This window comes from Erinaceus europaeus, chromosome 9, assembly GCF_950295315.1.
Source record: "Erinaceus europaeus chromosome 9, mEriEur2.1, whole genome shotgun sequence".
NCBI lineage: Eukaryota > Metazoa > Chordata > Mammalia > Eulipotyphla > Erinaceidae > Erinaceus > Erinaceus europaeus.
Genome location: NC_080170.1, coordinates 42,115,042 through 42,142,199, shown reverse-complemented (window position 1 = coordinate 42,142,199; position 27,158 = coordinate 42,115,042). Strand labels below are relative to the sequence as shown.

General features: G+C 39.9%; 1 protein-coding gene across 2 annotated transcripts in view; it reads right to left on the bottom strand.

The window, feature by feature from the left end:
• Positions 1-21,344, bottom strand: part of RASAL2 (RAS protein activator like 2) — a 299,682-nt gene extending 278,338 nt beyond the window's left edge. For both annotated transcript variants that reach the window (XM_007535754.3, XM_007535755.3), the window contains exon 1: positions 20,621-21,344. In XM_007535754.3, the coding sequence (XP_007535816.1) occupies positions 20,621-20,819 (199 nt within the window). In that variant the 5' untranslated portion in view covers positions 20,820-21,344. The remainder of the gene's footprint in view (positions 1-20,620) is intronic.
• Positions 21,345-27,158: the final 5,814 nt, after the last annotated feature.

The following is a 27,158-nucleotide window of genomic DNA, read 5'->3' as shown; positions in this document are numbered from 1 at the left end:
TTTTTTCTTATCTATAAAATGAAGACGATAGGGTGTCTGGAGATTGCACAACGAGCTAAGCGCATGTAGCACAAGCGCAGGAACCCGCATAGGTGTCCAGGTTCGAGCTCCCGGCTCGCCATCTGCAGGGGAGTCGCTTCACTGCCTGTGAAGCGGGTCTGAAGGTGTCTATCTTTTCTCTCCCCCTGTCTTCCCCTTCCTTCTCCGTTTCTCTCTGACCTATCCAACAACAAACAGCATCAACAGCAAAATAATAATGACAACAAGGCTACAACAACAAGGGCAACAAAAGGGGGGGGATGGCCTCCAGGTGCAGTGGATTCATGGTGCAGGCACTGAGCCCCAGCAATAACCCTGAAGGCAGAAAAAAAAAAAAAAACGAAGATGATAATAGCATTTATCTCACAGCATGGTTATTAGGGTTGATTAATGGGCATAAAGTGAGCTAGGGAGATAGTACAAGTGCACAAGACATGCGTGCCTGAGATCCCAGAGGCTTTAAATTTAACTCCCTATACTGTCAGATGCCAGAGCTAAGCAATGCTCTTATCTTTCTCTCTTACTCATGAAAAACAAGGTTGTTTTGTGGTCTGGGAGGTGGTGCAGTAGCTAAGGCACTAGACTCTCAAGCATGAGGTCCTGAGTTCAATCCCCGGAAGCACAAGTATCAGAGTGATGTCTGGTTCTTTCTTTCTCACCTCCTATCTTTTTAATTTTTTTTTTAAAAGCTGTTTGTAAAAGATTAACAAAAGCAAAAACAATAACAAACTAATATAAATCTTTAAAGACATTAGGTATGACAAACCAGAACTGTGCCTGATTCATAGTGAAACCCAAGAGGTTTTATTTTGCCATAGTTGTTGGTACAATTATGCTCATGACAAATTACATGAGTTAAGAGTAACATAACAGTAATACACAGGATAATTATTATCATTACTGATAATCTAAAGATGATGAATATCTTTACTAAAAATCAGTGCAAAAGACTTTATTCCCCAGTAAAATATACAAGTAACCAATGAGCACATGAAGAGATAACTATAATTTATAATTAGAGAATAGTAAATCAAGCTCCATACCAATAAGGATGGTGATAGTATGGGGAGTCGGGCAATAGTGCAGCGGGTTAAGGCTCAAGGACCAGCTTAAGGATCCCGGTTTGAGCCCATGGCTCAACACCTGCAAATGAAGCAGGTCTGCAAGGTATCTTTCTCTTCCCCATCTCTGTCTTCACCTCCTCTCTCCATTTTCCCTGTCCTATCCAACACAATGACATCAATAACAACAACAATAATAACTACAACAATAAAACAAGGGCAACAAAAGGGAATAAATAAATTTTTAAAAATCTTTAAAAGGATAGTGATAATAAAAATAACAGGGTTCAAGGCCCCGGTCCCTACCTGCAGGGTGAAAGATTTTGTGAGTGGTGAAGCAGTGCTGCAGGTGTCTCTCTCTCTCTCTCTCTCTCTCTCCCTGTCTATCTCCCATCCACCTCTCAAATTTCTGGCTGTCTCTATCCAATAAATAAATAAAGATATTAAATTAAAAATAAATAAAAATAAAGACAATAAAAGAAAGTATGGACAATGATGTAGAAAAATTGAATTTTTTTTTTGCCTCCAGGGTTATCACTGGGGTTCAGACAACCCGAACTGCCCCTGCAGCTACAGACTATGACCCACACAGACAACGACTGCCACCTCTCCAGATTCAAAGGAGGTCTCGAAACTTTACATCAGGCTCAACCTGACGCTGTTAACTGGCTACGGAAGAAGGGCAAACGCTAGAAGAAGAAGAAGTGACAGCACTATGAATCCACTGCTCCAGAAGGCCTTTTTTTTTTTTCTTTTCATTTTATTGGATAGGACAGAGAGAAATTAAATGGGATGGGGAAGATAGAGGGGGGAGGGAGAGAAAGATAGACACCTGCAGGCCTGTTTCACTACTTGTTAAGCAACCCCCCTACAGGTGGGGAGCCAGGGGTTCTAACCAGGATCCTTGCATGGACCTTGCATTTCTGAGTATGTGCACTTCAACAACCGGCGCACCACTGCCCAAAATTCTTCTGTATTGCTGGTAGGATAAAAAATGTTGCAGACCCTCTAGAAAGTATGGCAGCTTCTCAAATGCTTAAATAATTCCCACAAGACTCAGCAATTCCACTCATAGGTATATAACCAAAGGAACTGAAAGCAAGGTCTTAAAGAGATACTTAACGGAAGTCGGGCAGTAGCGCAGCGGGTTAGGCGCAGGTGGCATGAAGCACAAGAACCAGCAGAAGGATCCCGGTTCAAGCCCCGGCTCCCCACCTGCAGGGAAGTCGCTTCACAAGCGGTGAAGTAGGTCTGCAGGTGTCTTTATCTCCCCCTCTTTGTCTTCCCCTCCTCTTTCCATTCTCTCTGTCCTATCCAACAACAATGACATCAATAATAACTACACAATAAAACTACACAATAAAACAATAAAAGGGAATAAATATTTTTTTTAAAAGAGAGAGATACTTCAGCCACCAGGTTCCAGATGCCAGCATCATGCCAACCAGACTTCCCTGGACAAACGACCCCACCAATGTGTCCTGGAGCTCCGCTTCCCCAGAGACCCACCCTACTAGAGAAAGAGAGAAGAAGACTGGGAGTATGGATTGATCAGTCAACGCCCATGTTCAGCAGGGTAGCAATTACAGAAGCCAGACCTTCCACCTTCTGCAACACACAATGACCTTGGGTCCATACTCCCAGAGGGATAAAGAATGGGAAAGCTATCAGGCGAGGGGATGGGATATAGAGATCTGGTGGTGGGAATTGTGTGGAGTTGTACTTCTCCTATCCTATGGTTTTGTTAATGTCTCCTTTTTTTAAACAAATAAATATATAGATACTTACATACTAGTATTCAGAGCAGCATTATTTACAATACTACAAGGTGAAAAAACAACCCAGCAGCCATCCATCAGGGGTAAACAAAATGCTGTCTATATATAATAGCATATCATTTGGCTATAAAGATAATATTTTTATATATACTTCAAGAATAGATCTTAAAAACACTAATCTTAGTGAAATGACTCATGGAATAATTATCGTATAATTCTACTTGTATGGGGTGACAGACATAGGAGAATTCACTAAGACTGAATGTAGAATATCATGTTAAACAACAATGGCAACAAAAGGGAAAATAAACAAATATAAAAAATTAAAAAAAGAAATAAAGGAGAGTTATTGTTTAATGGGTAGGGAGTAATTAGGGATTATGAAAAAGATCTGAACAGAGAGATGTGAATTACAACAATGTGAATGCACTGAATGTAACTCACAAGTCAAAATGAAATCTGGCATGTATATTTTAACACACACACACAAAAGGAAGACAATTTATGCTAAGTATTAGCTCACATATAACCCTGCAGCTCACCAGTGAAGAACCTATTATCTATTTTATGTGCTTGGTTCTGAAAGAGGTCGAAAATTTAGGGTACTACCAAATTCCAAAACAGCTCAGGAAAGCATTAACACATTACTTTAAACAACTATGGCACATTTCAGCACAAATTATTAAATTGGAAAAAGTAAGTATGAATTTAGATAATAACAGTGACATAGGTTTTTTTTTTTAAGGCACTGAACTGGAAATTTAAGTTTATTCAGATTCTAACTTACTTCCTTAAGAATCTTTACACTGCCACAGTAAAATGTAGGGGATAAGAGGAAGTTTTTCATTAATTCTGTTGAGAGAAAAACTACAGGGTATGCTGAGATTGTAACAGAACGATAACTCTGTAAAAACATGATTTTACATAATGTGCTTACAGGCAAATAGAATAACACTACTTCTTATTTAAAGGAAACATCACTGCTGGTTAAAAGCTACAGGAAGGGAGTCGGGCAGTGGCATATTGGGTTAAGCACACGTGGCGCAAAGCGCAAGGACCGGAGTAAGTATCCCTGTTCGAGCCCCTGGCTCCCCACCTGCAACGGAGTTGCTTTACAAGCGGTGAAACAGGTCTGCAGGTGTCTATCTTTCTTTCCCCTCTCTGTCTTCCCCTCCTCTCTCCATTTCTCTCTGTCCTATCCAACAACGACGACATCAATAACCACAATAATGTTAAACAACAAGGGCAGCAAAAGGGAAAATAAATATTAGAAAGAAAAAAAAAAGCTACAGGAAAAGAATGGTTACGAAACAGACATTATAATCTGAACTCTCCCTCAAGGTAAGGCTCTGGCATTACAATCAAGGTAAAACACAACCTAAAGTATAAATAAATTTTTTAAATTCTATTAAACAACTTAGAATTTTACAACCAGAACAAAACAGCAAGAAATACGGCCATATCAGATCTCTTGGAGTACTGTTCTTTATTAGTACTGTTCTTTATTAGTAGCATTAGCCACATATTGAAGAACATATATGTTCTTTCTTAACTATATTATCAAGCTAGGTTTTTTTTTTTTTTTTAAAGCAAGAAGCAGAGACAGTGAAAAAGAGCACAGTACTGAAGCTTCCATGAATGTGGTAGGGGCTGGGTTCAAACCTGCATCATGAACACAGCACAGCAGCACACTGACCAAGTGAGCTACTTTAAAGTTCAATTTTTTTTTAAGCATACATTCACTTCTCTAAAAAGGAAAATTTCTATGAAGACTTTAAGATATGAAAAAAAAAAAAATCTCTATGAACAACTATATGCCAAGAAGCTAGAGAACCTGGAAGAAATGGATGAGTTCCCAAATATCTTCAAACTTCCAAAATTAAACAAAGAGGAATTAGAAAGTATGAACAGACCAATCACAGCCAAAGAAACTGAAACAGTTGGGGCCGGGTGGTGGCGCACCTGGTTGAGCACATGTCACAGTGCAAAAGAACCCAGGTTCGAGCTCCGGGTTCCCACCTGCAGGGGGAAAGCTTCACCAGTGATGAAGCAGAGCTGCAGGTGTCTCTCTTTCCCTCTCAAACACCCCCTCTCAATTTCTGGTTGTTTCTATTCAATAAATAAATACAATAAAAAAAATTTTAATTGAAACAGTTATCAAAACCTTCCCAAGAATAAAAGTCCTGGAACAGATGGTTTTACAAATGAATTTTACAAAACCTTCTAGAAGAGTTAATACCTCTACTTTTAAAACTCTATTCTTAAAGACTGAAGACACAGGAATACTCTCTTGATACCAAAAGTAGACAGGGATACAACAAAAAAAAAGAAAACTAAAGACCAGTATCTCTGATGAATACAGATGCTAAAATATTGAACAAAATTCTAGCCAATTAGATATAGCAGTATATTAAAAGATTGTTCATCATGACCAACTGGGATTTATCCTAGGGATGCAAGGTTGGTTTAATATATGTAAAACAATCAATGTGATCCACCACATCAATAAAAGACCAAAAAAATGGTAGAGTTATCTTTTAGATACAGAAGCTGGCTTTTGTTTATTGATAGCTATTAGGCCATCTTTTTCCAAGTTTCCTCTACTGACACAAATTTTAATCACCAGCCAAAACAGGTTCATCTCAAAATAGAAACATACACAAAAAAGGGTCCAGTGTTTCCTCATTCAGAGATAGTCTCTGAAATTTACAAATACAGAGAAAACTGCAAGTTTGGAGAGATAACATAATAGTTATGCAAAAGATACTGTAATGCCTGAGGCTCTCAGATCCAAGTGTCAATTCCCACTACCACAAACCAGAACTCAGCAGAACTCTGGGGAGAAAGAGAGAGAGGGCAAAGAAAAAGAGAGAGGGACTGCAAATGGTCAAGCCTGAGTAAATAATGGGAAAAGATATTTATATATGATCTTTTGCCCTAACTGAATACAAACAAAATGTCCAAAGAATTGCCACAATATTAACTGGACATAGGATTCTTTTCATTTCACTCACAAAACATTTTATATAATTATCGTGGTTAAACTCTTGTAGCTTCCGAAATGTGCTTTCTGACTTAGCACAGTTAAGAGTATATATTAAATGCTAAACAAAACAGGAAACTGATAAGAGAAAATCTGGGTATGGTTCTAACAATGTTTTATTTTTAAAAAGGCATTAATTGTGGAGGCAGTGAAAAATATCAGTACTTTCTAGGTGTTAGGAAGTGGTTTAAGTTAATACATGAATAAACAAAATAAATAAGCAATGAATGTTTATGGCAGTAAAAAAAAAACTGTATAGGACTATAATGGCAGATACATGTCATTATACATTTATCCAATCCCAGAGAACATACACCAAGAAAGAATATTAATATAAACTATAGATTTTGAAATATAATAATGTGTCAATCTGAACAGCCTCGCCACCATGAGCTTGGTTCCTGGGTCATCTCTCTCTCGTGTCACTTCAATCTAAGTTTAATCAATTGTACTAAATGTGCCACTCTGGTCAGGAATATTGATTATGGGAGAAACTTGTCCAGGGGCAGAAGACAGAGCATGTGAGAAATATGTGTACTTTTTCCTAAATGTTGCTATGGATGACGATATACTGTGAAATTTTAAAACTCCTTTGCAAAAAAAAAAAAAAGAAAGAAAGAAAAAAAAAATTTGGTCAATCACCTACAAAAGCTACAGTTTTGGAGTCAGGCACATCTGGTTGAACACACACATTACAATGTGCAAGGAGCCAGATTCAAACCCTAGTCCCCAACTATAGGGGAGAAGGTTCACTAGCATGAAGCAGTGCTGCAGTTTTCTCTCTTAACTTCTCTTATCTCCCCTTCTTTTCTCTTCTCAATTTCTTTCTGTCCTATCAAATAAATATATATGTAAGTAAAATTTTTTAGATATATAAAAATAAACTATAGCTTTCCAGTCTAATACCTGCCCTCTTTTAAACTACTTGTCATTGATGTTACTTCTTATTGTCATTCCTTGAATCTGACTGTGTATGACATTATAATAAACTTTTCTAGAACATATATTAATTTCATGCTATAAAATTCAGCTACTAGAATATCACTATAAATGGTAAATACTTCAGTTGTTTATCTAGCTAATCCTAAATGAACTTACCTTCAGATCACATTCAGGAAAACTTTTGTTAATTCTTTTTGAGGAACAGAGCAGGAAGAGGACTCAACATGGTTGCAGTAAGTCACCCACTATATTCATCATAGAGCATCAAAAACATTTTGTGATGTTGAATAGTTATTTCACTTGGCAATTATAATGTAAAATAAATAAGCCTAGATTATGAATTTGACCTTTCTCGCATGATACTCAAGCCTTCCCGTTCACTTAAAACTACGTTACTAAATGAAAGGAGCACCATTGGAAAAACAACTTGGTTCTTGAAAGAGTATCTTATAATCATCAGAACACTAAGGGAATTTATTATATGCTAAATAATGTTTAAGGTAAAAACACATCTGCTGAAAGTAGCAATAGAGAAATAAGACTTAAAATGATAAACCGCAGGGCCAGAAAAATAACTAAGTAGGCGGGGGTCAAGCGATAGCACAGCGGGTTAAGCGCACATGGCGCAAAACCCAAGGACCGACCTAAGGATCCCGGTTCGAGCCCCTGGCTCCCCACCTGCAGGTGGAGGGGCCCCTTCACAAGGGGTGAAGCAGGTCTGCAGGTGTCTAGCTTTCTCTCCCCGTCTTCCCTTCCTCTCTCTATTTTCTCTCTGTCCTATTCAACAACGACAGCAATAACAACAACAACCACAACAACAATAAAAAGAGGGGGCAACAAAAGGAGAAAAAATAACCTCCAAGAGCAGTGAATTCGTGGTGCAGGCGCTGAGACCTAACAATAACTCCGGAAGCATGTGCCATGTCACGCATCCCACCTAGGTTCAAGAGTTGGTAGCACACAGAGGAGAAATATCATAGACTTGGAAAAGCGGAGGTGCTATATTTCTCCTCTCTGTCTCTCTCTCTCTGTGTGTGTCTCTCTATTTGAGTGGGGGGTGGGGAATCAGTACAGGAATGGTGAAATCTGCACATGAATGAAAGCACATGGCTTAACAAAAAAATAAGATAAAAAAGTAAAGTCATACATTCAAATATGTGTGGCAGGAGTTGCTTTTCAGGAAGATAACACTAATTAGGCACTAAGTCTCAGAGAAAGAAGGAGGGAGGGAGAGAAGGAAGGGGAAGGAGGAAGGGAGGGAGGGAGGGAGCGGAGGAAGGGAGGGAGGGAGAGAAGGAGGGAGGCAGGGAGGGAGAGAAGGAGGGAGGAAGGAAGGACAGAAGGAAGAAAAAGAGAGGGAGAGAGAAAACGCTTACAGGAATCCTGCCAAAAAAAAATAATAAAAAAAGGATCCCGGTTCGAGCCCCCCCCCCACCTGCAACACAGTTGCTTCACAAGCGGTGAAGCAGGTCTGCAGGTGTCTCTTTCCCTCCCTCTCTGTCTTCCCCTCCTCTCTCCATTTCTCTCTGTCCTATCCAGTAACGATGACATCAATAACAGCAACAATAACTACAACAATAATATAACGCCAACAAGGAAGTCAAGCAGTAGCACAGCGGGTTAAGTGCATGTGGCACAAAGTGAAAGGACCAGCTTAAGGATCTCTGTTCCAGCCCTGGCTCCCCACCTGCAGGGGAGTCACTTCACAAGCAGTGAAGCAGGTCTGCAGGTGTCTATCTTTCTCTCCCCCTCTGCAGTCCCCTCCTCTCGATTTCTCTCTGTCCTATCCAACACCAACGACATCAATAACAACAACAATAACTACATCAATAAAAAAAAACAAGGGCAACAAAAGGGAATAAATAAAATAAAAAAGAAAATTAAAATAATTTTAAAAAATAATGACAACAAAAGGGAATGAATACTTAACATTTTTTTAATTTTAGAAAAAAATAAAGTTAAAAAATGCAAAAACTTTTTCACAATCAGTAAACTACTAATATAATTTTTTTAAATCTACAATAATATAGCAGCTAAAATAGGACATGGTAGGTTAGGAAATATTAACAAGGGCTAAGGGATAGCAAATGGTTATGCAAAAAGACATCCATGCCTGAGGCTCTCAGGTTCCCAGCTCTGGCAAAATAAAAGACAAAGGAAGAAAGAAAGAAAGAAAGAAAGAAAGAAAGAAAGAAAGAAAGAAAGAAAGAAAGAAAGAAAGAAAGAAAGAAAGAGAAGGAAGAAAGAGAGAGAGAAAGAAAGAGAGAAAAAGGAAGGTAGAAAGAGAGGGAGGAAGGAAGGAGAGAAAAAGAAAGGGAGAAAGAAAGGAAGGAAGGGAGGGAGGGAGGGGAAGGAAGGGAGGAATGAAGGGAGGGAGGGAGGGAGGGAGGGAGGGAGGGAGGGAAGGGAGGGAGAGAAAAGAAAGAAGGAAGGGAGGGAGGGAGAGAGGGGAAGGAAGGGAGGGAGGGGAAGGAAGGGAAGGAGGGAGGGAGGGAAATGGAGGGAGGGAGGGAGGGAGGGAGGGAGGGAAGGAAGGAAGGAAAGAAAAGAGAGAGATGGAGGGAGGATCCGGTTCAAGCCCCTGCTCCCCACCTGCAGGTCTACAGGTGTCTCTCTCTCTCCCCCTGTTTTCCCATCCTCTCTCCATTTCTCTGTCCTATACAACAACAATGATATCAATAACAATAATAATAACTACAACAACACAACGATAAAACAACAAGGGTCACAAAAGGGGAAAAAATAGCCTGCAGAAGCAGTGGATTCGTGGTACAGGTACCAAGCACTAGCAATAACCCTGGAGGCAAAAAAAAAAAAAAAAGAAGGAAGGAAGGAAGGAAGGAAGAAAGAGGGGAGAAGAGTGATAAAAAAGGGAGAGGGAGGGGGTCAGGCGGTGGCACAGTGGGTTAAGCGCATGTGGCACAATGCGCAAGGACCGTAAGAATTCCAGTTCGAGCCCCCAGCTCCCCACTTGCAGGGGAGTAGCTTCACAGGCAGTGAAGCAGGTCTGCAGGTGTCTATCTTTCTCTCCCCCTCTCTGTCTTCCCCTCCTCTCTCCATTTCTCTCTGTCCTATCCAACAACGAACAACATCAACAATGGCAATAATAATAACAACTGCAACGAGACTACAACAAGGGCAACAAAAGGAGGAAAAAATGGCCTCCAGGAGCGGTGGATTCATGGTGCAGGCACCGAGCCCAGCAATAACCCTGGAGGGGAAAAAAAAAAAAAAGGGAGAGGGGGAAGAGGAAGAAAAAGCACTAACAAGTTATATTTTCATATTATAATACCTAAATAATAAAACAGTATGGTGCTGGTACATGAGTAGACATACCAACAGACTATAATAAAAAAAAATCTTGAAATAAAACAAAATGTAAGTGACAATCTGATGGATGCAGGTATTAACGTAACGCAATGGAAAAAAAATGGATAATTCAACAAATGGTATTTAAAGTAACTGGAAAGCTATCTTTCTAAAAACAAAATGTATCCACATCTCATACCATATAGAAATTCCAAATGGATCAAAGATGTAAATGTGAAAAATGAACAATCTTTTGCACAAAAATTATTTTACAATCTCAGGATAAAAAGGTTCATCCTATGACATAAAACCAAAAGTCATAAGGGGATTGATACTAACAACTCTATAAAAACATTTTGTTGGGGGTCAAACAGTGGCACACCAGGTTAGGCCTCAAGTGTAAGTACCCAGATTTGAGCATCCCTCCAACCTCCCTGCAGGGGAGATGCTTCAGGAGGAGTGAAGCAGGTCTACAGCTTTCTCTCTCTCTGTCCCTCTCTTATCTCTCCCTCCCCTCTCAACTTCTCTCTGTCCTATCCAATACAAAACAGAATGAAGAAGGAAGGAAAGAAGGAAGGAAGGAAGGAAGGAATGAACTGACCAACCGCCAGCAGTGGTGGATTCATTGTGCAGGCACCAAGCCCCAGTGTTAACCCTGGTGGCAGAAAATAAACATTTCATTGTAGCGAAAAGAAACAAATACAAAAGACAAATTAAAATTCTGGAAACTTGCTGCAAATAAAGATATCTTAATATATCAATAGTTCACAATCATGTAAATCTCTAAGAAAAAGATTCACAAAGCAGCAAGAAGTGCATAAAAGATACAGCTCATTTGGGCTGAGGTAGCAGAATGGTTATGCAAAAGACATTTATGCCCAAGACTCTGAGGTTCCAGTTTCAATCTCTTGCAACCCAAAACTGAGCGCACGTGCGTGTGTGTGTGTGTGTGTGTGTGTGTGTGTGTGTGTGTGTGTGTGTATAATGAGTAAAATTAAATATATAAATATATTTATATACATACAGCTCATAGAAAAGGATAGATTTTAAATGGTATTGAAGCATGAAAATATAATCAATCACAAATAATATGAGATGTGAAAAATTAAAATTAAATAAAAGCAATACTGTTTACCTTAACTTTAAAATATTCAATATTATTCATTGGAAGTACAAAAGATTATTCACTGTGCTATGACTTGTACCAGGAAATTTGGGAGCTAAATAAAGTATGATCCATCTAGATTTGGCAGCTGTAAAAAGAATGAGGAGCCAATTGACAAACTGATAGGAAAATATGTCCATGATATATGAATAAATTTGTGTATGGGGGGATGCTATGGAGGAATAATGTAAATTGCAAATCAATTCAATAGTGGGTTATCATTTATGAAAAAAGGAGAGAAAAGCATATTCACAATAAAAACTATGGTAAGTTCAGATATAGTATAATTAACATATGACTCCAGACCCCAGTCACTTTCCTTTGTAGGTTTGCTGCAGTTCCTTCATGAACCTTACAAAAACTTCATACTGCACTTTTTTAAAGTAACAAAATTTCTTGTACCTCACTCTTGGCAGGGCTTTTAAATATCTATTTCCAAATGCATGGGAGGTATGGAAGGATACAGAGGGTTTTTGAACATTTACTGACTGTGTGAAAGGAACAATGATTGTCTGCCAGATGGCAAATAAGGGGTAGGGCAGAGGAGTGGAGTGAGAGAGACCTCATAGAATATCCTTTTATATCCTCTGAATTTCAGCAAAGAAAATGCATTACCAGTTTTTTAATTAAAAAGATATATATATATATATAGCAAATGTAAGTACTTCAAAATCATATGGGAAAGACTATTGAGGAAAAAAGGCAGGATATAAAACATACAGTAAGATACAAAATATGTACATTTGTACACAGAAAATACTGAAAGAGAATATTAAAAGAATAAAGGTGAACTTACAATGATTTTAATTTTCTTTACATTTTCCTACAATTCAATTCCTTACATTAAATTTAAATTATATTCTTAATCAGAAAAAACTGTTATTTAATTATGTGAATCAGAGTGGTTAAGAATTAAAAGGGAAGGCAGAAAGTTACTAGGTATTGTTGAGGGCTATAAACATTATAAATGAAACAAAATCCTTAAAATACCACTTCCAATCAGAATATATAGTTTCTGGGGAAAACTTTAGGAAAACATAAAAATAACCTGTCATCTAGTCTACCTCTTAAGAACCACTATAGGATCCTCATCCTCCTACTTTCTGGGTGTTTTAAATTCATTTTTGTTTCCTGTTGCCTAGGTAATGATACTTTCAGCATTTCTCTTAAAGACTGTGAAACTAACAATCTGGTATTTCTCACTGTTGAATTTCCCTGACCTTCAGCTTGGAAAAGTCATATCCCCAAGGGAAATCAGTAAGATCTAGAAGCTAAAATAGGAGACTGAGGAATCTGAGGTTAAGAGTTCTAATCCTGACACACTGTGGAATTTGTCTCTGATTTTGGGACTAAAACCTTTCTGAGACATAGCCTTAAGGAGGAAACTTGAAGACTGTCTTGAAAAATGTTTAGAACTATCATCTTTAAGGTTAACATCCCACAATATTTTAATGAATTTATAGGGTTTCTCTTTTTCTTTTTTTTTTCTTTTTGTCTCCAGGGTTATCACTGGGTTCAGTGTTGCTTCACTATTCATGAAGTGTGCCCCTGCAAGTGGGGAGCAGGGACTCGAACCTGGATCCTTGCACTTTGTACTATGTGCACTTAACCAGGTGCACCACTGCCTGGCCCCTTACAGGATTTCTTTTTAACTTTATGTTTTCCTCCATACAAACAGCATCTATTAAGTACTATCAATCTTGCAAATTCAAAGAGGTTTGGGTAGCAGGCAGTTTAGGACATATTCTTTAAGTAAGGCTACTAAAAATGACACAATGGGAATAGAGGTTGAGCAATGTTGAAGACCTTTACTCAGGTATAAAAATGCAATCAGAATCTAAACTGGATCTATGGGCAAGACAGATACAAAGAACTAATTTATGTAAGCTAGCAACACCGAATAAGGGGCTATAAAAGCTCTCAATCTGTGAAGTCTGCTGTAAATATAAAGATAACTTCTTTAACACAGTCTAGAAAATGAAGTTCCATCATACCTTCAAAGGCTCCATTTGATTTATCTTGTTTAGCCACTATAATCTTTTCCCCGACTTAATATCATGTACTTCTTGAGAGCTACCTTCTCACTAAGAAATAAGCTACAGGGAGTCCGGTGGTAGTGCAGTGGGTTAAGCGCACGTGATGCAAAGCACAAGGCCCTGCGCAAACATCCCGGTTCCAGCCCCCTGCTCCCCCCCTGCAGGGGAGTCGCTTCACAGGCAGTGAAGCAGGTCTGCAGGTGTCTATCTTTCTCTTCCCTTCTCTGTCTTCCCCTCCTCTCTCCATTTCTCTCTGTCCTATCCAACAGCGACAAAATCAACAACAATAACTACTACAACAATAAAAACAAGGGCAACAAAAAGGTAAATAAATAAATAAATATTTTTTTTAAAACTGCATTAAATTTGTAAAGGTTTCTCTATCTACTAGTCTTGAGAAGCACTTTGGAATAGCCTTTGGGAAGAAAGGTGTTTTTACAAATATCAGAGAGCAATTATCTCTCCAACAGTAGGTGAAGCAAATTCAGTGGCACCACTTAGCACACTTCAAACCCCTCCTCCTGGTTAACAAGACTAAACACCTCTACAGTTACTTAAAAGGTATTCCAGTAGGGAGGGACAAGGCAGTTGATTTTTTTTGTGGAGTAACTCAGTCATTAGTTGAACACTTTTTTGTGGTTCACCTACTTAGAAGGTGATCAAATCACTTTGCGCTACTGAAGAACAAGTGCAAAGAACAATTACATAAACCCTCTGCTTCAACTTACCTCATCTTTTTTTCTAGTGAAGCAAGTCTAGAAACCACTGCCTACCACCATTTGTCTAGTAATTTCAAAACACTTTCTGTCATGTCATTCCAATTTCTTTTCTTTAAAAGTAGAGAAATTTATTTCATTCAGAATAACAGATGACTACACATCATTTTAAAGTGTATGCACAGAATTATATTATCCAAAAACGATAAAGTTAATCCTAATGAATGAGGGCACTCCAGAACTTCATATTATTTACATCAGAAAAATGTGTATTTATCTTCAATTCCTATCTGCAATTCCTAAATCTAAAAAGCTCTAAAACCTAAATCACTTTGCAGAAATTCTCTGGCAGCAAATTCTGACTGCACTGACATAAGGCTATTTATAGTCCTTATACCATACTCAGTGATTATTTATCTGTTTAATTGCAAGAATATTAATATAACTGATTCCTGGTTGTTGCTGCACACACAATTGGGAGTTGATATATTTAAATGCATACATAAACACATATATCCCATATTCTCTAAAATCAAAATAATTTTCTATTCTGAAATACTGTAGTTCAAAAGGTTTTGGATGTGTAGTTATAGCCTTCAAACATCTCCATTCTTTGAAAATAAAATAGCAATGAACCAACAAGAGGACCAAAAAACTACTAAGATGCTGTAAAGGAAAACTGCCCATCATCTATTCATCTTTGAACATTAATAAACATAGCTTAAACAAGATATGTAAATTTTCTCTCAATGGAAGAAAACACTGGAGTATTTGAGGTCTATGTAATTTTAAAATAAATAAAAGAGTATATGCTTGAGCATTCTTAGAAGTTTTGTCTCATTGCAATTAAATGCTTTCTACTCCAAACACATATAAAATAAAATGTACTCAGGGATTATAGAAAATTAATTTGTCAACAGTCATAGTCAATTGTAAGCACTGAACTAATAAGATTCCAAGAATTTATATAAGTTTAATTAAAGTGAATAAAGAAATTAAAACAAATGAGTAATAAATTCACTGATTTTTTTCTAGCAGTCAACTACTTAGAGTACAGAAAACATTTAGTCTTGGTGAATGATTTACACATTAGTATAAAACTGTAGTCATAGGTAGATATTTAAGACATGTAAGAATAAGTGATCTCCTGAAAAATGTTCTGAGTTAATTATGTTAAGAACATTCTGTCAAAGACCAGTGGCTTAGTCACATCTACTTCATACTGGACCAAAAAAGAAACAACTTCCTGGACTTGTTATTGGTTGAAACATCTTAAGTAAATACAGAGACACAATCTCCAAAAATGCAATAAAATTTATCCTCTGTCTTAATTCATGAAACATAAGACTCATTATTCACTACAACCAGTTAAGAATTCTGCCCCCATAAACAGATATTCAGTTCATGAGAAATTCTTACCAAATTCCCACTGCACATTTCTAGAATTAGATAGCATTTGATGAGGTATGATGAATTTCCTTTTCCTTCTGCTTGCTGAAATAGTCCTAGCCTTTAGAAATAGCTTTACAATGAGCTGTATGCTAGTTCTATAATAGATGATAATGTTGGTATTATTTTAAATCACTCAAAATTATAGGTAACATCTATCACTATTAAAATTTAAAACTACCTGATTTCTTGGTGGTCATTTTATGTGAAAATTTATTCTTATCTAGTTATACAAGAGTCTCTGTGCACACACTTGCAGACTTTACTAATAAGTGCAGTTCCAAAGCAGGCTGGTACTGCTAGAGACTGGTAACTTAATTTTCTCCCCAATACTGTCCTACATTGGCCATCCCTTCAGGTAAAATAGTTCATTTTAATGTTTTCATTGTTTACCAGAAAGCAGAGACAGTGAGGCTAACTTTGCCGCTCCCAGTTTCCTCCTGCTAGGCTGATGAGCTTTTTCTGCCAATTGACTTTGCTATGAGGCTATAAATATCTGGAAAATGTTCTGCATTTGATGCTCTTAGATTCTGTATCCATATTTAGCTGTTTGTGGCATGCCTTTGTTTAAACTACTCTACCACCCTTACAAGTAGTCAGGTTGAGATCTGGATGGCCAACAGACAGAAAGTTCAACATTCAACACACATGGATTTATATCCTCAAAGAACCAACCTATAAGAACTAGTAATAAAGAAGGGGGCAACAAGATAGGAATACAAAGGTAAAAAGGCAAAACCTCCCTGTTCTAAACAAAAAAAGTTTTTTTTTCCATCTTCACAGGGCAGGGGTACAAACTACAGTAATGCGGGAATCCCATAAAAGAATTATACAATTAAAAGAAAGTGAAGGATCATAAAGGATATTTTCTTAGTTGTATCTCTTTACATGTGCATTGATTTGTGTACTAAATATCAATCTATTATAAAGCTCTAAATACATTTGTAAGGTTTTTCAGTTATGAAAACATACAAAACTCTAGATATTTATATTATTAACCAAACAGCTTGATGTGTCACTGGCAAACATTATGCAGTCTTCAAACTGTAAGAGACAAACTGATATAACATTGGCAGAGAGTTGGGTGGTAGTGCTGCGTGTTAAGCGCAAGTGGCACAAAGCACAAGGACCTGCGGAAGGATCACAGTTCGAGCCCCAGCTCCCCACCTGCAGGGAAGTTGCTTCACAAGCGGTGAAGCAGGTCTACATGTGTATCTTTCTCTCTCCCTCTGTCTTCCCTTCCTCTCTCCATTTTCTCTGTCCTATCTAACAACAAGGACATCAATAAAAACAATAACTACAACAACAACAACAAAAAAAAAACAGCAAGGTCAAGAAAAGGGAAATTAAATAAATATAAAAAATTTAAAAAACATTGTTCTGAATGTCTCCCTTAATTTGTTTGGTGGACATGCAAACACTATTTCAAAGAGACATATGCACCCCTATCTTCATAGCTGTATTATTCACAATAGCTAAAAGGCAGAAATAGCCTAAATGCCCACTGACAAATAACTAGATAAAGAAGTTATAGGATATATATATATATATACATATATTCCATGGGAAACAGTTAACTCTGCAATCAAAAAAAGATGGGGACAAAAATGAATGGAATTGGTGGTGAGTATGCTTAACAAAGTAAGTAAAGACATAAAAGATGGATACTAATGGTTTCAATCATGTGGAATCTTCAGACCTGATACACATAAACTTGCAAAAAAATACACAAACATAAGTAACTGTCTCTAAGACCTGGCAAGAACTACAGTGGTCATGTTGGGGAAAGGAAGGACACAGAACTTTGGTGGTATGTGTAATGTGGAACTATACCCTGTAATCCTATGATCTTGTAACCCACTATTAATCACAAATAAAATAAATATGGGGGAAAAAAGACACCCTTTGGCAAATAAAGGTTTTTTGTAATTTGTTTGCATACTGATTTCAAACAAAAGTATATAGCTGGGTGAGCCCACAGCCAGGAGCCAACAGCACTTAATACAGTTCTTATTTTGCACCCTCTTTAAATTCATGTGGCTATTTTAGGTTAGGTCTCAAAGCTGAATGAGCTAGACCTGAATGAGATCCCTAGCCCCACCTTCCTATCTTGTAAAAACATTCCAACAAATATACATCTGCCTTCCACATTCCTTCTTTCAAAACTCACTTCACTGACCTTTTGATAAGTGTTCCCCCAAATTTCCTGACAATCATGACTTAAATGCATTAAGGGCTTACTTGATGCCTGGCCTGAAGTCAAGCTGGAAATTGGTAGGATAAGGTATAGGTAAAATAGTAGAGCAAATTATAAAAATCAGACAACTCTAAAACTAAAATAGATCATAGATACCGATTACTCATGATTCCACAATTTATGCAGAAACCTAGACCTACTGAGTTAAAATTACTTGTCCAAAGTTAGACAATGTGTGGCAAAGACAGAATAACAACTTGGGTTTTCAACTTCCAGTTGTATAGTCTATAGATTCCCAGTTTCTGGGTTTGTTTTGTCTTGCTTTTTTTCTTAAGTACTGGACTACATGTATTAAAGTATTTTTAAATTGTATTTAAAAAAAAAAACCTAGATATCCCCCAAAATCGGGATTTTTTGAACATACAAAATAAAAAATGAAGCAGTGTTTTTCATATTAATTTTCTACATTCTATAATTTTTATTTCATGGCTTTTCAAAGACTCACAGTCTAGAGTTATTCAAATCATTTAGGAATATTTACATCAGACTGAAAACAACACAGTAGTATCCAGGAAGAACTGCTTTAGAGGAAGGAAACTAATCATACTAAAGAGTAAATAAAAACAACTTCTGGCTAATTGAGAGAGAAGACAGAAAAAGCTGAAATCAACAAGTCTACAAGTTGGCACTGAAATTCACTGTGGGTACTATGACACTGAAATGCATGTATAATCTATATCTATGATTTATATATGAATGTATTACCACATACCTAGCCCTAGGAATGAATGGACTACAAAAGCAAGAACATATGTTTATGGCTTTGCAGGCAAAGAATGAAAACACTAGATGATCTAGACAACTCTGGCAGAATAGTTTTGAAAATGAAAATACTGAATCACCATACATACATATTCCTGCAGTGTGTAGCTCTATCTCTCTTCTCTCTCTCTTTTTTTAAAGATTTTGTTTATTTATTAATGAGAAAGAGGAGAGAGAAAAGGAGGAGAGAGAACCAGACATCACCCTGGTACATGTGCTGCTGGAGCTTGAACTCAGGACCTCATGCTTAAGATTTCAGTGCTTTATACACTAAGCAATCTCCGAGACCACTGTAGCCCTATCTCTAACTTCATATAAAAACTATATGCCAAAGCTATATGTGAAAGTACACCCAGAGAGAATGAGATAATACGACCGCAATACACTCTATTCCTAGCTCACTTTCAGATTCTCCTCAACCTTTGTTATGATCAGCTATGTGGGTAGCATTTTTAATTTGATGAGAATGAACTGGATTGACCTTGCATCACCTATTTCTTGCTTCAAAGATTTATTTGCTTGTTTTTTTGTTTTGTGAAAGAGAGAAAATGAGAGACCAGAGTATCCCTCTGGCGTATGTGGAACCAGGAACTGAACATGAGTCCTGTGCTCTACCAATGAGTCACTGCATCTTTGATATAAGTCTTCCAGATAATTAGAATAACAGGACAGGCATTACAAACAAGCAGCAAAATACAAAGTGGTACATACACAAATTCTTAAAAATTGGCTATAAGAAGAATTTCTATATTTTTATAGCTCAAAGGAAATATGGGGGGGAGGCCTCAGGTGAGGGCCTAAGTGAGGACAAAGGAAATAAACATGCTGACTCTCAGTGATGCATGCCTGAAACCTATGTAGTATTATAATACATTACTTCAACTTAAAAATTATGAACAAGAGACTGTTAATGTAACCCCCTAATTTCACAGATGAGGAATCAGAGGTCAAGTAAGTGATCTCATTTGCCCCCAAAACCACACAATCAGCTGGTGGCACAACTGAGACAAAAAAACCAAAGTTCTAGACTCCTAGTTCTGTGATCTTTTTGGTGACAGACCTGGAGTCTTAAAAATCAACTTAACTACCAGAAAGACAGCTTCTAGGCTTTGGTCACTCTGGGTAGCATGCCTTGTTCAGGAGTAGGAAGGAAAAATACATAACGTACTTGATATTACAGGCTTGAATGCACATGGCTGCAAAAATAACATCTTCATTTTGTTTGATTTCAAATGCTTCAAATTTGCCATCCTCTACTCAGCAGCATTACTGTCTTTTTTGTGTTCATGTGAACTAGGTAATAAACATCTTGGACAGTTCAATCTTTTGGAAAGCCACAGCTCAGTTCTGAATGCCAGGCTATAAATCCTTGGGCTATGCTTCAAAACCAGCATGGCTTGAAGGCTGCCACGAAGCTCACCCTAACAGAATCTCATCATTCAGTTTTAATTAAAGAGGTGGCTACTAGGAATGCAGAAAGGGAATGTTTTTGGTGTGTTCATCACTTAATTTGCTGAGTAGCAACCCAGCCTCTTTCCATAGAGAACCAGAAACAATAGTGCCATCTGAAACAACCCACATCCCTGGGGCTAAGTGGCTGTCTTTGGATTGTGAGCTTCAGAAGGAAGTTTATGGCTAGGACTGCTCCCAGCAAATGCACACTTTGGGGTTTTAATTGTATTAGGGTCTTATCTTCCCTGCTAAGTTTTCTCCGTAATACTTCGGCAGCTTACAATCTTGTCTCAAGAGAAAGAAATAAGACCCCGCTCAGGAGAGAGAGACTGAGACAGAGAGAAGGGATATGAGTGTATGGGGGGGGGGGTACCTTGCAGAAGATCGCTTGACAGTTTCCCTGGTGCCATCACCCAAGAATTAAGTCAGCGGAGCCCCCGTCGCACCTTGAACTTACTGCAGGTGCCGGCACGGCTCCAAGACCGCCCTGAAGCACAGGCCAGAGGAGCAACTTCCCTGAAATGCACCCCGGCGCGGGCTGGGGAAAGTGCGGGGACAGAGCCGGGGTCGCTCGGCGGGGCTGCGTTAGAGCCAGACCCACCCCTGCTCACCGTACACGCGGACCCAGCTCTGCTGCTGGCACACCGACTCCAGGAGGATGCGGTCCAGCATGCCGCCGGTCGCCCCGCTCACGGGCACCGCCGTGTCCAGCTCCTCGGGGGGCAGCGGCGAGTCCGCCTCGGGCCCGGGGAACAGCTCCGGCCAGGACAGCGCCTCCGCCGCGCCTCCGGACGACGGGGACAGCTCCATGGTGGCCGGCGGGCGGGGGGAGGGGGCGGAGGACGGTGCCCGGGGCCTCAGCTGGGTCCCCGCCGCCCACTGCCCGCGGCCCGGACGCTGCAGCCCACCTGCGGCCGGCGGGCGGGCCCGGGGGGCGGCGCCAGCGTGGCCCGGCTCAGGTGCGGTCCCCGCGCCTCAGCCCTCGCCGGCGACGCGGGCGGCAGGGCCGGGCCAGGAGCAGGGACAACGCGCGGACACAGAAAGGACGGAGCCGGGCTGGGCAGGGGGCGTCGCCGCCTGAGACCGCCCCCTCAGACCGGTTCCGCCGCCGCCACCTCAGCGGCTCCGATGTGCGGCTCCCTCAGCCCGCAGACGCCGGCTCCCTCCTGCCCCGCCTCAGCCTTTGCTGCACGCGCGGCCGGTCCGCCCCCCACCCCTCCTCCCCGAACTCTCGGGCCCTGGTCCCGCCGCCGCTGGCGCTCCGGCGCCGCCGCGGGTAGCTCCAGCCCGGCAGCAGCGGCGCGGGCGGCGGCGGGCGGCATCCCAGGGTGATAGGCCCGAGCAATCGAGCGACGAGCGCCCGACCGAGCTTGCCTGCCCGTAACGGCGCCTCGGAGTCCTGTCGCCCCAGGCAGGAGAAATCGGGCCCGGAGTCGTTCACCTGACCGGCCCCGCCCCCGGCCCGAGCCAGGATCTGAGCCCGCCCTAAAGCGCCAGCGCCCAGAGCCAAAGCAGCTGATGGAAAGTGCAGACGGCCTGCGCAGGCTGGGAGGAAAAGGAGTGCGGGAAATTTAAAAAAAGAAAGGGAAGGAGCGTTTCTTGACTGACTTTCCATACTGTTCTCTTTATGTATGTGTGTGTGTGTGTGTGTGTGTGTGCGCGCGCGCACGCGCGCGCCTACCCGTGTGCTTACTCATGCTAGTGTGTATGTGTGATGCATGTGTATGCCTTTATGTTGAGCATTATGTGTGAACATATGCATGTGCTGTGTGTGTTTGGGTGTGTTGCATATATGTGTTGTGCGTGGATGCCTGCATTTTCTGTGTGCGTGTTGGTGTCTGTATGCATGCATGCATGAGTGTATGTATTGGGAACATTCCTTTCTCTTTGAACAAAGAGACTGTGGAGGCAATTTGATTTTAGTCACTCTAGGGGAAACTTTTCCTTCCTTTCCTGAAAGTTGGCAGCAGGTCTGGGAGTGTGGGTTACATGTGGGATCCACCCTCTGCGCCTAGTCCCTGCTGAAGCTGGGTTTGTCAGCGGTTTAGAATAGCATGGTTAAAAAGTGTAGTGTGGACAGATGGATGAGCCTTGTACGCACAGAAATGTGCACAAGGCCTGTTTTACCCAAACATATTGGGGGGGGTGCCTTTTGTCTTTGTGCGGTATGATGACTTTTTCCCCCTCTGTAATGAAGTCACTTTCTTTTCTCTTTTCTCTTTTCTAATCTGTTTGTAGGCTGTCTCATTCCTTGACCTTGACTTGAATTTTATGCCACCCAAGTCGATTGGTGTTCACGTTTTAAAAATTGCTGGCAAAATAAAGATATTTTGAAGTAACAACTTCAACACTGCCCTGCACTTACTAGGTCTCCAACAATGTTGCCATAAGTACAGCTACTTAAAAGCAGAGATGGAGTTCCACAACTAATATGTTGCTTATTGTCCTTTTTTTTTTTTTTACAAGGGAGGAGTGGATGCTTAGTTGTCCCTCCTCCACTGCTCTCTGCTTTGCATAGAGAAATTCTGGTTTTCTGGTTGTTTTGTTTTGTTTTGGTATCCTAATATGTTGTCTGAGCTTCTCAAGAGCTTAAAGAATGCATTTCATAATTTTCTCCAAACTTTTATTGAAAGTCATAGTACTTAAATGGCATCTCATCCTGCCTCTTGTTTAATAGATCAGGAAATGTTTACTAGGGGAGTCAACCACCATACAGACAGGTCTGCAAAGTCTTAATCTTACTTCAGCTGTTCCCTCAGGACCTTTTGTTATTAAACTTGCTCATCTCTGACTTAATGATGTAGAGAGGTGATCCTTACCAGTATCTAGAACCCTGATGTCTTATTGTCTGACTCCAAGTCAGATATCCAAGTCTGATCCACCATAGTCTCTACCTGAATAGACAAGGAAATGTTTACAAGTGGAGAGATTACAAGGTCAGCACTGATTAGAGTTAAAGTTTTTTTTTAATTTTTATGCAAACAATGGCCTAGTGCCTACATGATTCCACCACCCTTTCAATTTCAGATATATATGGGGAGGTAGTCAGAGATAAGAGAGATGCCACAGCACTGTTCTACCACTCATAGATCTTGAACTTGCTTCCATGCATGCTACATTCTTGGGGCTGCAGGAGCTTTAGTCTGGATCCTCATGCTTGGAAAAATATGCATGTTCCCAGATGCACTCTCTCTATCCCCTAGAACATTTTTATTTAATCTAAATTATTGCTGAAACTTTGATAATATAAATCAGTAAATAATATACATCAGATATCCATGTGTCTAGCTCTTTGTTAATCAGTATTTTTGGGAATTTATGTACTTGAACAATTATCTCAAAGCAGCATTATAAGTGGCGGCGGGGGGGGGGGGGGGGGGGGGGGGCCTCGGACGGTGGCGCAGTGGGTTAAGCGCACATGGTCCAAAACGCAGGGACCGGTGTAAGAATCCCTGTTCGAGCCCCCAACTCCCCACCTGCAGGGGAGTTGCTTCACAGGCGGTGAAGCAAGTCTGCAGGTGTGTCTATCTTTCTCTCCCCATCCCTATCTTCCCCTCCTCTCTTCATTTCTCTCTGTCCTATCCAACAATGACATCAACAACAATAATAATTACTACAACAATAAAACAACAAGGGCAACAAAAAGGAAAATAAATATTTTTTTTTAAAAGTGGCACAGAAAGGGAGTCGGGCAGTAGCGCAGCAGGTTAAGCACAGGTGGCACAAAGCATAAGTATCATCCTGGTTGGAGCCCCTGGCTCCCTATCTGCAGGGGAGTCGCCTCACAGTTGGTGAAGCAGGTCTGCAGGTGTCTATCTTTCTCTCCCCCTCTCTGTCTTCCCCTCCTCCCTCCATTTCTCTCTGTCCTATACAACAACTACAACAATAAAACAACAAGGGCAACAAAAAGGAATAAATAAATAGTAAAAAAAAAAAATAATGAAAAGTGGCACAGAAAACACTTCCACATAATTTATTTTTGCAAATATACTCTCTCAGTGGAATTTTTTAAATAATTTATAATTTTTTATATTTTTTATTTATTTATTGGATAGAAACAGTCAGAAATCAAGAGGGGAGAGGGAGGTAGAGAATGAGGCAGAGAGACACCTAGAGCATTGCTTCACCACTCGCAAAACTTTCCTCCTGCATGTGGGGACCATGGACTTTAACTACCAGGTCCTTGCACATTGTAATGTGTGCACTCAACCAGGTGCATCGCCACCCAGCCCTTTTCAGTGACTTTTTTTAATGTTTATTTTATTTATTCCATTTTGTTGCCCTTGTTGTTTTATTGTTGTAGTTCTTATTGTCGTTGTTGTTGTTGGATAGGACAGAGAGAAGAGGGGGAAGACAGAGAGGAGGAGAGAAAGATAGACACCTGCAGACCTGCTTCACCAACTGTGAAGTGACTCCGCTGCAGGTGGGGAGCCAGTGCTCGAACCAGCATCCTTATGCCGGTCCTCGTGCTTTGCGCCACCTGCGCTTAACCAGCTACACTACAGCCCAACTCCCTTCAGTGACATTTTTAAGCCAGAAAAAAAGTCTTGTCAATCCCAGTTAGTTCTATTTTCTGCCTTCAAAATCCAGAAATCCCTCTACCTATCCAAGCTGATATCAGGTCAGCTACAGTGTTTATCTAGTTACTTGAATAAGTTTGCACTTTATCTGATGCTCATAAATTTAAAATTAAATGCTTTATAAATCTGAGCAATAATTTCATAGAGATAAAACCAGTATTTTTTATTGATTTACTAATGATCGATAAGACTGTAGGATAAGAGGGGTACAATTCCACACAATTGCCACCACCAGAGTTCTTTTTTTTTAAATTTCTTTATTGGGGAATTAATGGTTTACATTCGACAGTAAATACAATAGTCTGTACATGCATAACATTTCCCAGTTTTCCATATAACAATACGACCCCCACTAGGTCCTCTGTCATCCTTTTTGGACCTGTATTATCCCTGCCACCCACCCCAGAGTTTTTTACTTTGGTGTAATACGCCAATTCCAGTTCAGGTTCTACTTGTGTTTTCTCTTCTGATCTTGTTTTTCAACTTCTGCCTGAGAGTGAGACCACCAGAGTTCTGTATCCAATCCCCTCCATCAGAAGTTTTCCTATCCTTTATCCCTCTGGGAGCATGGACCCAGGATGATTATGTGGTGCAGAAGGTGGGAGATCTGGCTTCTCTGCTTCTCTGCTGAACATGGGCCTGGGCAGGTTGGTCTATATTCCCAACCTGTTTCAGTCTTTCCCTAGTGGAAAGACTGGAGAAGTGGAGTTCCAGGACTCATTGGTGAGGTCTTCTGCTCTGAGAAGTCAGGTTAGTGTCATGGTAGCATTTGAAACTTGGTGGCAGCAGAACCAGTATTTTTTTTTTTTTTTTGCCTCCAGGGTTATTGCTAGTACTCAGTGCTGGCACGTCAAATCCACTGCTCCTGGAGGCTATTTTTGCCCCATTTTTGTTGCCCTTGTTATTATTACTGTTGTCGTTGTTATTAATGCCGTTGCTGGATAGGACAGAGAGAAATTAAGAGAGGAAGAGAAGACAGAGAGGGGGAGAGAAAGATAGACACCTGCAGACCTGCTTCACCACTTGTGAAGCAACTCCCCTGTAGGTGGGGAGCTGGGGGCTTGAACCAGTATCCTTACGCCAGTCCTTATGCTTTGTGCCAAAGCCAGTATTTTTTAAAAGATGTATTTGTTTACAAATAAGAGAGCATCATTCGGGACTATTGGTGCCAGGGATCAAACTCAGAAACCCACACTTGCAAATCTGCTTCTTTATTCACTGCATCACTTCCCAGGTCACAGATCAGTTAATATTCAGTAAAGTGACAAAACTAATATACATATAGATATATTTCATTTCTATTCAAAAACAGTGATTTGGAGGAAAGGAAACCAACAGTAGGGAAATCCCCTGGCAATAGTGGATCACTATAAATTTACCCACTGAGATCAGTTAATATTCATTTTGTGTATTTGGGTGCATATATGTTGATGATGGTTGTATTTTCTTCTTGCATTGATCTTTAACTTGATTATTAAATAGTATCCATCTCTGTCCTCTATTATCTTTTAAGACTAATTTTAAAAAAAATTTTTTTAAATATTTTATTTTATTTATTTATTCCCTTTTGTTGCCCTTGTTGTTTTATTGTTGTAGTTATTATTGTTGTTGTCGTTGTTGGATAGGACAGAGAGAAATAGAGAGAGGACGGGAAGACAGAGAGGAGGAGAGAAAGATAGACACCTGCAGACCTGCTTCACCGCCTGTGAAGCGACTCCCCTGCAGGTGGGGAGCCGGGGTTCGAACCAGGATCCTTATGCCAGTCCTTGTGCTTTGCGCCACCTGCGCTTAACCCGCTGCGCTACAGCCCGACTCCCTTAAGACTAATTTTTAAATGCACTAATGGATCTGTATTTCCTTGGTATGCAGTGGCGTTCTCAGTTGTGAAGTCAAAAGTAAATATCTTGTGGTTGTTGCAAATTATTATCATTGAAATAAAATAAAGCAAAGTGATAAACAATTTTGCATTGCTAGGTGATAATTAACCCTACTTGAATTTATACAATGATACCTCACCCATGTAATTCCAGATCTTAATGTGAAGATAAAACTTTGACTGATGAAGTCTGATTTTATATATTAATTTGTAAACAGGCCTTTGTGTATACACTATAATACAGCTAAATTCTCATTTCCTTGGCTGCTATATCTCCACATCTGTCATCCTTCTGAGTACACTAAGCTCTTGGAAGAAATCTATGTCTTCATTGTCCTTTGAATTGATAACTCTAATAATCAAACTCAAGATTCAGGGTAAGAACCAAAAACTTGAGAACTGCAGAGGAGAAAAAATTATCTGTTCTCCTGCAAATAATCTGAAGAAAAAACAAGTCTGAGATTTTTCATGAAAGAATGAAGCCTTGGTTTCTAAGTGCACATTTTCAACATTATGGAAAGAGGAATATTTGGAACTTTGACCATCACAACCTGGGGAGCACTATACATATTCAGCTTTTTCCTGTTCTCTGTCAGGACAAAATCATATACATAATAGTTTCCTTCATCAGCTACTCCTTTCTAGGCAATAGCCAACTTGCTGTATGTTTCCTCCTTTCCTATCTTTTATTGG